A 12,993-nucleotide genomic window follows, 5' to 3' on the forward strand; every position below is an offset into this window, starting at 1 on the left:
GTTACGGAGTAGCAATGAAAATAATTTTATGAATTTTATGGTTGGGGGTCACCACAACATGAGGAACTATATTAAAGGGTTGTAGCATTAGGAAGGTTGAGAACCACTGTTCTAGGTAATATTCGATGCTACATTGTGAGTTTGGGGCCAGTTTGGGCTACGTGAGACCTTGTTTACAAATAAACACAAGCCAAAAAAGATGAAAATATGTGTGTATAAGTGCTTGGCAAATCAGTTTTACAAGCAAGTAGGGTAGAATAATCTATTTTTAAACAATGAAATCTTGATGTTGAGGAATCAGTTCATCTTCACTTGATCAGTTTAACAACAGGGATGTGTTTACAAGGCCACTGGCACTCTCTGCGCCCACCCAATAATCAGAAATCATGGTCATGTGCAAACCACCGAAAATTCCATCTTTCTGCCTCCAAGCCTCTCCTCTATAACCAGGGTTCCTGTGTGTCCTCCACTGCTGAGCTTTGCCGAGTCTTTGTCTCTGTGCTTCATGTCACACGAGTCACACATAATGAATCAATTCAATCTAAATTATGATCTAAAAAAAACCCCAAACAAACAGGGTCTCAATATGTAGCCCAGGCTGGCCTGGAACTCACAATTCTTGTCTCAGCCTTGTGAGCACATGGTCCACCTGACATGGCTCTAAATTTAAAAGGTGAATTTTGCAGGTTTGCTTTCCAATTGTGACTTGTTTACTTCCACAGAAGATAGGAATGCTCTCAGAAAATGTCCGCCCAAAGCTTGAACATTTAGTTTGTATTACCTTTAAGGTTGCTTTTGCTGATACTAGTTTTTAAATTTTATTTTTGAAACTGGGTCTTTCCATGTAGCCCAGAATAGCTTTGAACTAAACAAGTAGCCTAGGCTGGCCTTGAACTTTCATCCATCAGCCTTAATCTCCTAAACGCTAAGAATAAATGTGTGTAGTACCACACACACCACTGGCCGGTTTGTTTGTGTGGGTGGGTGGGGGAGGGGTTTTGATGTTTAGTTTTATTTTTAAAAGAGCTAATTTAAATTTTCTTCCTTGGAATTTACTCCTTTGGAGTTCCTTATCAATAAGATGGAGATAACAATCAGCTACTGGGAGGATTCATCTATTGGTAGATAATGGAAGAAGCCCACAGAGGGGGCCCTCTATGAGGGCGGTGCTCTAAATTAGTTACCTCAGAGGCATCTGGAGAAAGCTTTGTGGTGAGGTTTCTCTCCCTTTACATCACAGTGTATACGTACATCCAAAGCCGTTTCTACCGATCCCCAGAGGTGATTTTGGGCCACCCCTACAACATGGCCATAGATATGTGGAGCCTGGGCTGCATCATGGCGGAGTTATACACCGGATACCCACTGTTCCCTGGGGAAAACGAGGTGGAGCAGCTGGCTTGCATCATGGAGGTGAGGGGAGGGTCAGCCACCAGCATAGGTGACATCCGGGGATAAGGTCCATTCTCAGACACTGGGCTTCATCAGACCCAGCAAGGGCAATGCCCCACATACTTCCCATACTTCTGAAAGTAGTTTTGAAACGATGTATCTCTTGTATTTCGCTGAGCCAAGAGCTAACTTTTTCATCATATTTTAAACAGTTGACGACGATGCCCTTTCCCTCACTGTAAATACTGACATTTTAATATAAAACGGTGATGCTGGCCTTTCAAATACATCACCATGATGACGATACTAACAATACTGAAGCCAGTGTGATCTGGTACCCACCCAATCTACCTAAAAATCAAGTGACTGGGTTCTGAAACAACCACACCTTTCCCTTGCTTTCTTTTTCTTTCTCCTTGAAAAGACAGGGAGGTAAAAATAGCTGGATGCGGTAATCAAGTAGTAGCTGACTGGTCCAGGAGTTAGTAAACCAGGGTCCAGCCTTGGATTTATCCTTATGGCGTGCCACGTTGTTTGCTGTGGACCGCTGAAAAGGAGGGTCGGGGCATGTGTTGCTAAGGCTGAAGTACACTTGAAGCATCTGCAGAGGACGGGGTTATGCTTACACTGTCTGCCAACCAGGGTGGAGGGTACTCTGGCTAATTTCTCTTTGCTTCATACGCATGTAAGTTTCAGAAAAACCAGTGACCAGTCAGCACTAAATTTTCTTCCCAAGAATGTTCTTTTGTTTTCTCAGGATCCAGGGCTGATCTCTTTCCCCCTCTCCCAACCCAGTGCTTCACACTGGGAGAAGTCATTGCTCATTCACTGTGGTCTGTATGGAACTGACAAGAGACGTGGTTGCTACCACAATGTCTCACCTGTTTAGCATGGTCAGTGTTCATTTGTAGGCTACTGAGGCAGCCTGGAGTAGGACTTGGTCTGCTCTGCCACTGATGCGATGTTGTCACTTAAATCTTTTGAGCCTTAAATGTAAAAGACAAAGTTTGGCCAGAGTCCCACCTAGATCTTGACAGCCTTTGAATTTGTGACTCCGCAATAGTGACACAGCCACACTGTACTTGTTGAAGGTGCTGGGCCTGCCACCTGCCCACCTCGTCCAGACGGCCTCCAGGAGACAGATATTCTTTGGTAAGTCCCATGATCTCTTTGTCCCATTGTATCTGCTGAGGTGTCACTGGACTTGAAGACACCTACTAGACCCTAGGCAAACAGACAAATACTTTTCTTTTCCCATATGGAAGGGTGATGAGGAGCTGAAGAGAAGCTAAGTGGTACCTAGTAGGATAACAGATAGTGTCTCACAGTGAAAGGAGATCTTAACAGTACAATATCAGGAGTGTGGAAGACCTTATTCCTCAGATCTATCAGCTAGTAACTGCATCCACAAAGGTTAAAAGATACGCCCTCCTAGAGGTGTTCTGCAAACATTTTGGCCTCTCTTGCTAAAAATCAAAAAAACCGTGCCAAAAAATCAGGGCAGAAACTTCTGCCCTGGAAAATTCTACTGTTATAGTTTACTGGTAATGGAGAGTTATTATTGTTATTAGGTTTGCATGTGCAGGGGAGGGTTGTTTTTGCGTGGGTACATCTGTATGCACAGGGATGCCAGCGTTCAGTATCATCAGGTACCGTTGTCTGACATATTCCTAGGATAGTGTGAATATTCACCCCAGATAGGGAACTGATGACAGGCCAAAGTAAGAATGGCGACAAAGTCCAATTGGTGATCCGATGAGGTTTACTGGGGTTACTTACAGTAGAACAGTGAGGGGTCACGGGGGCAGAAATGACTTAAACACGGCTGCATCACCAAAAGCCCAGCATGGGTGACAGCTCATGAAAGCAGGACGTCTGAAGCTTGCTGCACAACTTGTACGCAGCTCAACAGGTAGGAGAGGCTCTTTCAGGGAGCCCGGGTGGCCTGGGCCTCTCCCAGGCAGCTCAGCTGATCTCAGCTTCTTCCATGCAAGAGAGCTATCTCTTGGCAGTTCTTACAGCTCTGTATGTTTGTAGAGAGAAGGGGCTAGCGAATCTGTCTCAAGGCCTTCCTGAAGCTTCTGAATTACCTCCTTAGATGAATAAATTCTGCTGTAGGTTGACATGCTTCACCTCCCTCTGGAACACCCTGAGTCTTAAGGAGCTTCCCGCTAAGATGGAGGTTTATCTTGGAAAGAATTGCTACACAGTGGGTATATTCATTCTCCTATCACACTCTGCCTTAACTTTGAAACAGCACCTCTCTCACTGAAGCCAGCGCCTACATTTTGGTTGAACTAGCTGGCCAGCAAGCTCCTGGGATCTTCTTTCCCCAGTGCTGGAGTTGCAGGTGCCGCCATATCTAGTGTTCACACGGGTGCTGAAGATCTGAACTCAGGTTCTCATGCTTGCTCGGCAAGCACATTACAAACTCAGCCTCTGAGGGTTAGCCAATAGAGAGAGGCCGGACGTGAAGGAGCAGAGACTCCCCAGACAGAACACTGCTAACCAGCCACCACTGTCAGTCAGGCACGTTGACAGGCTCACATCAGCTATGCAATCTGAATGCTTTTAGTCCTCCCTGACTACTGACTGGGAGGGGCCTCAGAAAAAGTAGGCAAATCATAGATTACTCAGTGTTCTCCATCAGCAGGAGAGTTAAAATTATCCCACAGGGAGCCACTATGACAACATGGCTTCAGTCCTTCCGGTCGGCAGCATGTATTGATTTGCCCCTATGCCATTTAGTAACAAGCCATGGCTTCCGACTTACTGGCTCCTCCCTCACATTTCCTTGGACTCTCCATGGTATACAAACTGAAAATTGTGGGCCCAGCAGGCAGTACTTCATTATGATTGGTCTATCCCATGCCATTCTGGTTTCTCAGCCTTTCAAGGGTGTCGCCTCATACTCCTGGCTGGAGATTTGAAGACCTTGCCTCTGAGCAGGGCTGTGTCCTTGTCTTCTTCGCACAGCGCTTCTACTCCCACACTTAGCTGTCCTCCAGATACTCCGAGGATAAGTCCAAGCTCTGGCTGACTCCCTGGTGGGCCCATATGAGCTGGGCTTTGGACTACAAATGCTCTTCCCACTAGCTGCTTATGGAACTGAGCCTTCGGGCTTTGAAGGATTTGAGAGAAAACAATGGGGATGGGGGTACTCCATTTTGCTAGACTCTCGCACCAGGGAAGAGTCATATCCTAAACCTTTAACACGGACTTCATGAGACAGTATCCAACTGGGGACTTAAGGAAATACAAGGCATCTTTGTTGAACGATACTGAAGACATGTGGGCTGATACTCTACCAGTATCATCACACCTAGGTCTTGGGGTAGGTTTTCTTTTCTTTTCTTTTCTTTTCTTTTCTTTTCTTTTCTTTTCTTTTTTCTTTTTTTTATTTCATGCGCATTGGTATAATGATGTCAGATTCTCTGGAACTGGAGTTACAGACAGCTGCGAGCTGCTATGTGGGTGCTGGGAATTGAACCCGGGTCCTCTGGAGGAGCAGTCAGTGCTCTTAACCACTGAGCCATCTCACCAGCCCTGGGGTAGGTTTCCATAACAACATCCGCATCGTGGCTTCCTTGACATCACTGGGAGCTGCATCCACTTCACCGCTGCCCAAATGTTAGAATCATTTGGGTACTCAGCAAAAATGCTGATTCCTCTGATTCTCTAGTGGGACCCATGGATCTTGTATCTCTAATGGCTGCTCTCTATGACTCTTTGGACAGGGTGAGTCTGGAGACACCTTTTCATTTCCATTTTTGACTCTTCTCCCTGGTTTGGGTTGTCAACAGTTTTTCAAGTTCTAGCTACTCAGGTTAGATTCCAGCTCAGCAGGAAAGAGAAACTGCCTCTGGGTCCTGTGATGAATGCTCCGAGTACTAAGAAGGAGATGGGGGAGGAACTAGATAGTAACTGGGCCAGAGTAGAGAGAAAAAACTGGACAAGAAAAACAACTGCATAACATGACTTTAGACGCTAAGTTACTTAAAGAGTTGTGAGCTTGATCCCCCCCCCCCCTTTTGCAACACGGGGAGATGAGTGCAGGTGCCATCTCTAACAGGAAACAGAACTGACGTGGGTTTATAGCGCTATATAATTCTCTGGTCCATTCATAACCTTGTAAACACAAGAATATCCATAGCCACAAATTCCCATACATAAATCTGGAGGTCTCTCTTCCAGGAATTCAGTCAGATCAGATATTTTGGAGGCAACGCAAATTACATTGGTTTCAAAACCGATGGAACAGAGCTGGGTATGGATAGGGTCTACACCTTTAATTCCCAGAACTCAGAGGCAGAAACAGATGGATCTCTGTGAATTTAAGGAGAGTGTACTCTCCATAGCAAGTTCCAGACAAGACAGGGCCACATAATGAGACCACGTCTCAGCAGGAGAGGTGGGGTGAGGAAAATGACAGAACTTCATTATTTGGCCTCCACAATGCTCATCACACAAACACCACTGACTTCTGGGAACACAGTGAAGTTCACAGACTGTAAACACACACACCTGCTCACACAATTTACACGGTGCGAAGTGAACTGATCAGCTCTTCCGAACATCATCCAAGAACCTCAGCATGCAGTTGAATGGTTTCACTTTCAAAAGATCGTACAAACCATCCTCAGGCAATCTTTCAAATCTTCTGGACTTCATGCTTTTGCACAGGGTCTTACTTAGCAGAAAGAGTTGACAAAGAGCCAGTTCAAGCCATGTCTTCTAGAGCCAGACAAGACCAAATACTCCAGTTGCTGAAAAAATTTTTAGTGTGACCCTAAAGAACTAAGGAAAGCCATCAGCTTGTGTGGCTTGTGAGCTCAGAAAGCATTCTAAAATGTCTTGCTTCATTCTGCCCCACGAATGGCCTCATTTTTCCTTTATTAGGCTAGTGAGGAAGGAGCAAGGGCATAGATAACCCAAGAAGATATAACCTCCTTTTGCCATTTGAAATTTATTTTTATTCATTAGCAACTCCCAATATCCACCAACAGTGGTCAGTGGCAGCAACTGAAACTATTTGCTCGATGTGGGAAGGGGCTCAGAGCATACAGGATAGTAGGAAACCTTGTATTTGGCATGAGTTGTATTTACTACATGAGATATGTGGACTTTTTCAATCTGGCTGAGACAGTTGGATGTGTTTGTATGCATGGTGGAGAAGAGTGGAGAGGGACAGGCATGCCAGACAGGGGACAAGAGTTGCTGCAGGAAGGCCATTAAGCAGCAGCATGATTGAGTGAGTGGTCAGTTGTGAAGTGATGGGTGAATATTTACGCCTGGAACTAAATACAGAATGTTGTTTCTTTGAAGATTCCAAAGGTCTTCCCAAAAATATAACCAACAACAGGGGAGAGAAAAGATACCCAGACTCCAAGGATCTCACAATGGTGCTGAAAACCTACGACTCCAGCTTCCTAGACTTTCTAAGAAGGTGTTTGGTGTGAGTTTGTCCGGGTGTCTTTGCCTGCGAGTTTCCTAACTTTTAAGTACTATGCTTTCGCATGTTTGCCAATGGACATCTAAGGCTGGGGGATAGGTGGAAGAGCCAGTCACTCTTCTGTTCTCACGGTAGAGCTTTGAAGTCTTCAAGTGATTTCATATGTTTGGCCTGCCTACAGTCTATGCTCAGAAGTTCAGCCATTTTCTCTGGAAAATGTGTGTGTATAGACTGTCATTATCTTAGTCTCAAACTGCCTGACAGAGAGATTGTAAATCCTACTGTCTGACACTTCATGAGCTACAGCCAGCTCTTCAGTAGGTCTGTTGTATTGTATGCAAAGCTATGCAGCATACACGGGCTCTGGGAACCGCTGGATTTAGCGTCCAGACCTCCACATATAGGTCAGTTAGGGGTAGGGTGAGCTGCAGCCTGCCGCACACAGCTGTTTACTCAGAAATCAAGTTCTGCACTTGAGCCACACCCTCAGGAACAAGGAGTGGCCTGTGATGCATGTAGTCCTGTTCCCGCACTATGGTGTTCAGCAGAGCCTAGCCACGGCTGCTGCTTAAGAGACTTGCCAGACCGTGTCTGCTGAGTCTAAGTAGCTTGGCCATGCGCCCTTTTCAGCAGCCACCATTTCTCTCTGGCCTGTTTCCTATCCTCCGAAATGAAGTATTACTAAGGTACCTTCCAGCCATCAGCACTACAGCTGTTTGGTCTTTCAGAAGAGTGTATCTTTACAGTTGTTCATCTTCTGGAGGGACAGAGGGACTTTAGCAAAATGCTCTGGGCACTTTGCCTCCGAGAACTCAGGCAGGAGTCCAGAGGGCAATCAGCATCACTAGAAGGACCCTCTCATCCATGGGGGCAGTTATGCTATTTTCCACCTGAAATCAAAGGGAAGGCTCCAGTACCTCATCTTTATTCTATGTTACTCCAGCCTCCGGCTGAGGCTATAGAATAAACGTCCTGTAAAAAATGACAGGAGGCAGAGACAGGCAGAGCTCTGAGTTCGAGGCCAGCCTGGTCTACAAGAGCGAGTTCCAGGACAGGCCTCAAAGCTACAGAGAAACCCTGTCTCAAAAAAAAAAAAAAAAAAAAAAAAAAAACCACCTCTCTCTCTTCTCTCTCTCTCAACTGGATTTAGTGTAGAAATTACCCAGAACTCTAACCTCTAACCATCCAGAACATAGTCCGGGAGCAAAACAGATTTTTATTTATTTATTTATTTATTGCAAAGGATCAACTGCTCTCAACTCATATGAGGCAGTAATGCTGACAGGGCTTGTTACTCAATCTGTAATGACCAAGGAGCAAAGCTTTGGAATGGCAGGCTAGAGGTTCTGCGCCAAAGCCCACAGTGTTAGTGGGAAGCCCTGCCACTCAGTCTTAGAGGCTGACAGCAGAAGTTGAGCAGAGGGGAGATAGAGCTCAGCAGCAGTTCATTTCACAGCCGAGAGCGTGTGCAGCTGATGACTTTGACGAGTCTAGAATGTTCATACTGCCTCCCCGTAGCTGGAAGCTCTGCCCAGCATTATGGGCAAGACATGGAAGTGCCTACCATGAGCGGTGGCCAGACGACAGAACCACATGTATGGCGAATAGATAGTGGTGACTGTCAGTGTCTGAGGCTTGCAGAAGAGCGTGTCTATCTGTTGCTCTTCTGGAGAAATGGGGTTGAAAGGACTAAGACCTAAAAGAAGGGTCAGCTATTTTATCCTTTCTTATGCTAACAAGTAGAATTTAGACTTGGGTGGAAGTTACAGGGTAGTAAGCCAATCTTGGCTCAGTAAGGTTGAACATGAAAACCTCTTGAAGACGAGTGTTTCTCAGCCGAGTAAGATGGCAAATGGATACAAACCCAGCTGTGTGGAGGCTGACACAGGAGCATTTCAAGTCCGAGTTCAACCCTGGCTGAGTATGGGCCTTTTTCAAAATAGGATGGAAAAGCACTGGGGCGACATCAGTGGTTTCTGGTGCTCGAGGCCCAGGTTTGATGTCTAGCGTGAAAAAACAAAGATACTCAGTTCTGTAAAATGCATTTTTTTTACTATGTTAGAAATTTCCTTGAATTACAACCCCCATGAATAGGTTATATATATATACACACACAGGATCTCATGTAACACAGGCTACCCACAAATTCAGTACATACTTGAGGCTGGACTTGAACTTCTGATCCTCTTGCCTCCTCCATCCCCCTCCCCCTGAACTGGGAATAGGCATGCACCATCAGGCCCTGCCCCCGTATGAATCTGATATTCTACAATTTTCCCCCTTACCTTTGGAGTCCCAGATCCTACAGTTTGAGAAGCATGCATCTCGTTTCCATCTTAACTTGCAAAATCCTACATTCATTGGTTAGGATTCTTTAATATTCCTTTGTTTGTTGCAGTTCTGGAGACCAATACTTAGGGGCTTGCACGCAGGTGCTCTATCGCTGAGCTACATCCCCAGACTAAACAATATTTCCTGCAGGAGAATTTCTAGAGATCCTAGACAATTTGGTATTAATATATAATTAATATAGTATTATATAATAATAATAATGCATCTTTTTTTAAAAAAATATCAATAGCTGTTTGTAGCCATTTTACAACTATGTCATCACCTCTGCTCTCCGATATCTTTGAGATACAACACAGATAAAACAGAAAACATCTTGATTTGATTTACAAAATATTTTACAATGGAAAGGGAAAGTCAACAGTAACTAACTCATGTTGGGCTGTCTTGGTGTCCAGATGGGAGCCTTCTATGCGCATGACCCCTGACCAAGCCCTCAAGCATGCCTGGATTCACGAGCCTCGGAAACTCAAAACGCGGCCCAGGCCGCAGATCCTAAGGAAGTCCAGTCTATGTACATCTTCTGAGATAAGCAAGGACAAGGCGGAAGAGCACTCCAGCAAAAGCAAAACAGGTACAGTCTAAGGAGCCAAGCACGGGTCAAGCCAGCCCTGATGTCTTCATGGAATGTGGGCTAATTCAGCCCTCACCACACCATCATGAGCTTACCATTTCTTGTTTTTTGCGTTTCCTCTTTTGGGAGACCTCATTGTAGCTGGATTCCTCCGTTTGGCCTCTTGCCATTAGGATTTTCCACTTTTCAATGTTTGATTCCTCTTCCCCTTCCTTGTTCTTTCATTATGCTTACCCTTTGTGTTCTATGACCATCTTTTATGTTCTTTTAAAGAAATATTTTATTATTGGTGAGTGTGTGCGCTGGTGGCCACAGAGGGTGTCAGATCCTCAGGAGCTGGAACCTTGCATATGGAGGCTGGGAATGGAGCTCTGGTCCTCTGGCAGAACAGCAAGGGCCCTTGACTGCAATGTTCTCTCCAGCCCCCTTTAATTACTGTAATGATATATATTGGCATAAGACAAATTTTTCTTTGCAGTGTAGCCTAGTAAGACAGATCGCTGGACTCAAGTGGGATTAAATTCTGCTTCTGCAGTACCAGGTGTGGCTCTTGGGCAATTTACTTCTCCGTAAATGACAACAGTGCTTATTCTGTGAGGTTTAGATAAGGATCAAATGGATAAGCACAAGCGCTCAGAATAATGCTGGTCACAGAATGTTCAGTTGTCACAGCTGCTATAAAGCCTAATGCACAGCGGCTAGTACCTGAAGGATTCTCTTCGTCCCTTCCTTCCTGCAGATGAGACCACCAAAGAAACCACAGACACACTAAAAGATGACACCGAGAAGCCCAGTCAGAATTCAGGCAAACAGCAGAGCTCTCTCCAGCACACGGCTGACACAGTCCAGCTGCCTTATCTAGCAGAAACTTCTGGAAAGCCAGAGACCGTTGCTGAGCCAGAGGTGTCCGCAGAACAGTGCACCTCCTCCCCCAAGAGCACGAACATTTTACCGCCCATCAAGTGACCCTCATGGAGGGTGCATCCTGTTCCTTCCCACCATCGATTTGCAGCAGAGAAGGCACTTTGATTGTAAAATACTTCACATTGCTTTTTTAATGCATAAAGGTTTGTAAGAAAAATCAAACTCTCTTCACACGGTGAGTTGGCATGATTCCTCCAGTAAAGGTGTGTGTGTGTGGGGGGGGCTTTACCTGAACATACTTTTTCAGGGTGTATGTTTGTGTAGGGGGCAGTGTCGAATGCTACAGCCTTGTTCACGGGAACCCCAAATAAAATCATAGCTGTTCTTGTCTGTGACTGTCAATCTATGTCACCCAGGATTCTTGTTTTGCTTTGTGTATGTGCATGTGCTTGTATATGTGTGTGTGTTGGTGCACATGGAGGCTAGAGAATAACCTTGGGTGTCATTCTTCTTGCTATCCACATGGTTTCCCAAGACGATCTCTCACTGGCCTGAAACCTGCCAAGTAGGTTGGACCAGTTGGTCACTGAGTAGGGATCTGTCTCTACTTCCCCAGTGATGGGATTACAAGTGTACTCCACCATGCCACCCATTTTAAAATTTATTTTTATTGTGTGTGTATGTGTGTGTGTGTGTGTAAACCTGTGATGTGTGAGCAGGTGCTCAAGGAGTCCAGTAGAGGGCGTCAGATCCCCTGGAGCTGGAGTTGCAGGTGGTTGTGAGCTGTCTGATGTGGGTGCTGGGAATCGAACTCTGGTCCTCTTGAAGAACAAGTCATCTTTGCAGGTCCATGCCTGGCCTTTCCCCACTGGTCCTGGCTATTGAACTCAGGTCCTTATGCTTATGTGGCAAATGCTTTACCAAATGACTTAAGTCCTTGGCCTGGTATCAGTTTATTTGTACAGTTGGGGAACAACTCAGATTCCCTCTCGCCTCCCTTCACTTCCCCCCTTCTGTAGCTAGCTTGTTCTGATTACAGGCTCAGCCTGGAGGTTAAGGGATTACCTACATTCTCTTCAAAGCACAGTCTTCGGTTAGGGACACAGCTTAGCCAGTAGAGTGGTTGCTGCATAACCAGGAGGGCTTGAATGTGGTCCCTAGCACCCAAGTAAAAAGCTGGCTTTGGTAGTGTTTTGATTGGCTAGAACTTAGCCAATTCTGGTTTAGACCCCACCTTCCAACAAGAAACACTGGCTGTATCCTGGTGTAGGAGGTCCTTCTGTCTATGTGTTGCTTTCATTGGTTAATAAAGAACTGCTTTGAGCCTATGGCAGGGAATAACAGAACTAGGCAGGGAAAGCTAGTCTGTATGCTGGGAAAAAGGATGAAGTCAGAGAGACACCTTGAGCCTGCCACTGGAGAATTGATGAACTTCGCTGGTAGGACACGACCTTGGGGTAATACACAGATTAATGGAGATGGGTTAAATTAAGATGTAAGAGTTAGCCAATAAGAAGTTAGAGCTAATGGGCCAAACAGTCATTTAATGAATATAGTTTCCATGTGGTCATTTCGGTTCTGGACAGTCGGGACAAACAAGTGGCCCCCTGCAACAGTATCTTCTAAAATAAAGTAATAAAACAAATGAAAAAAAAAATCTGGGCTAGCAAGATGGCTCAGTGGGTAAGCGATTGCAGCCAGACCTAATGAACACCTTGAGTTTCTTCCTTACCTTCCAGACCTCTCACAGTAGAAGAAGAGAACTGATCTCCTCTGATCTCCACACCTGGGCTGTGGTAGGCATATCTTGCCCCAAATAAAGACATCCATGTAGTTTAGATTGGAACTGGATATGAGGTGGAGGCTCACCTTAAACTACCAAACCTACGGCCTCCACTGACCAAGTGCGAGCATTGCAGGCCTGAACTACCATCCACCACTGAGAACTCAGCTGTAGACCAGTGTTTTCCTTTTTGCCACTGGGAAAAAGGATTGCACTGGCTATGTCTACCACACCCACAGCCCCTGGAGCTGCTTCAGCTCTATCTTGAACTATGGGTACAGTTGGAGGTGGGCAGTGGTCCCACAGTTGTGCAGAGTGGACATGGGGCCATACCCACAAACCACAATGTGAAGATTTTGACAGACTGTTAGAAACTGTTTTCTGGTTGTCATGGTTCTGAAGGATGGAAACAAAATAAAATAACCCGATTGTGGCTGATTTTAAGGGAGCAGTTTAATCAGCTCACAGCCAGGGCAGCAGAGGGAACTGAGTGGGCCACTGGGCCATTCTGCCATCTGTCCCTGCCCTCAGAGAGGGTGCAGCTTTACTTTTCAAATAAAAGGAAGCCAAACTTGTGCA

At 45.6% G+C, this 12,993-nt stretch overlaps 1 protein-coding gene across 1 annotated transcript in view; it reads left to right on the forward strand.

Moving 5' to 3' along the window:
• Positions 1–10,853, forward strand: part of Dyrk4 (dual specificity tyrosine phosphorylation regulated kinase 4) — a 40,807-nt gene extending 29,954 nt beyond the window's left edge. The window contains exons 13-17 of the mRNA XM_048444088.3: positions 1,241–1,413; positions 2,484–2,544; positions 6,718–6,847; positions 9,592–9,767; positions 10,507–10,853. Coding sequence (XP_048300045.1) covers positions 1,241–1,413; positions 2,484–2,544; positions 6,718–6,847; positions 9,592–9,767; positions 10,507–10,733 — 767 coding nt within the window. The 3' untranslated portion in view covers positions 10,734–10,853. The remainder of the gene's footprint in view (positions 1–1,240; positions 1,414–2,483; positions 2,545–6,717; positions 6,848–9,591; positions 9,768–10,506) is intronic.
• The last annotated feature ends 2,140 nt before the right edge of the window (positions 10,854–12,993 follow it).

The sequence above is a fragment of the Myodes glareolus genome, chromosome 3 (assembly GCF_982192425.1).
Source record: "Myodes glareolus chromosome 3, mMyoGla1.1, whole genome shotgun sequence".
Taxonomy (NCBI): Eukaryota; Metazoa; Chordata; class Mammalia; order Rodentia; family Cricetidae; genus Myodes; species Myodes glareolus.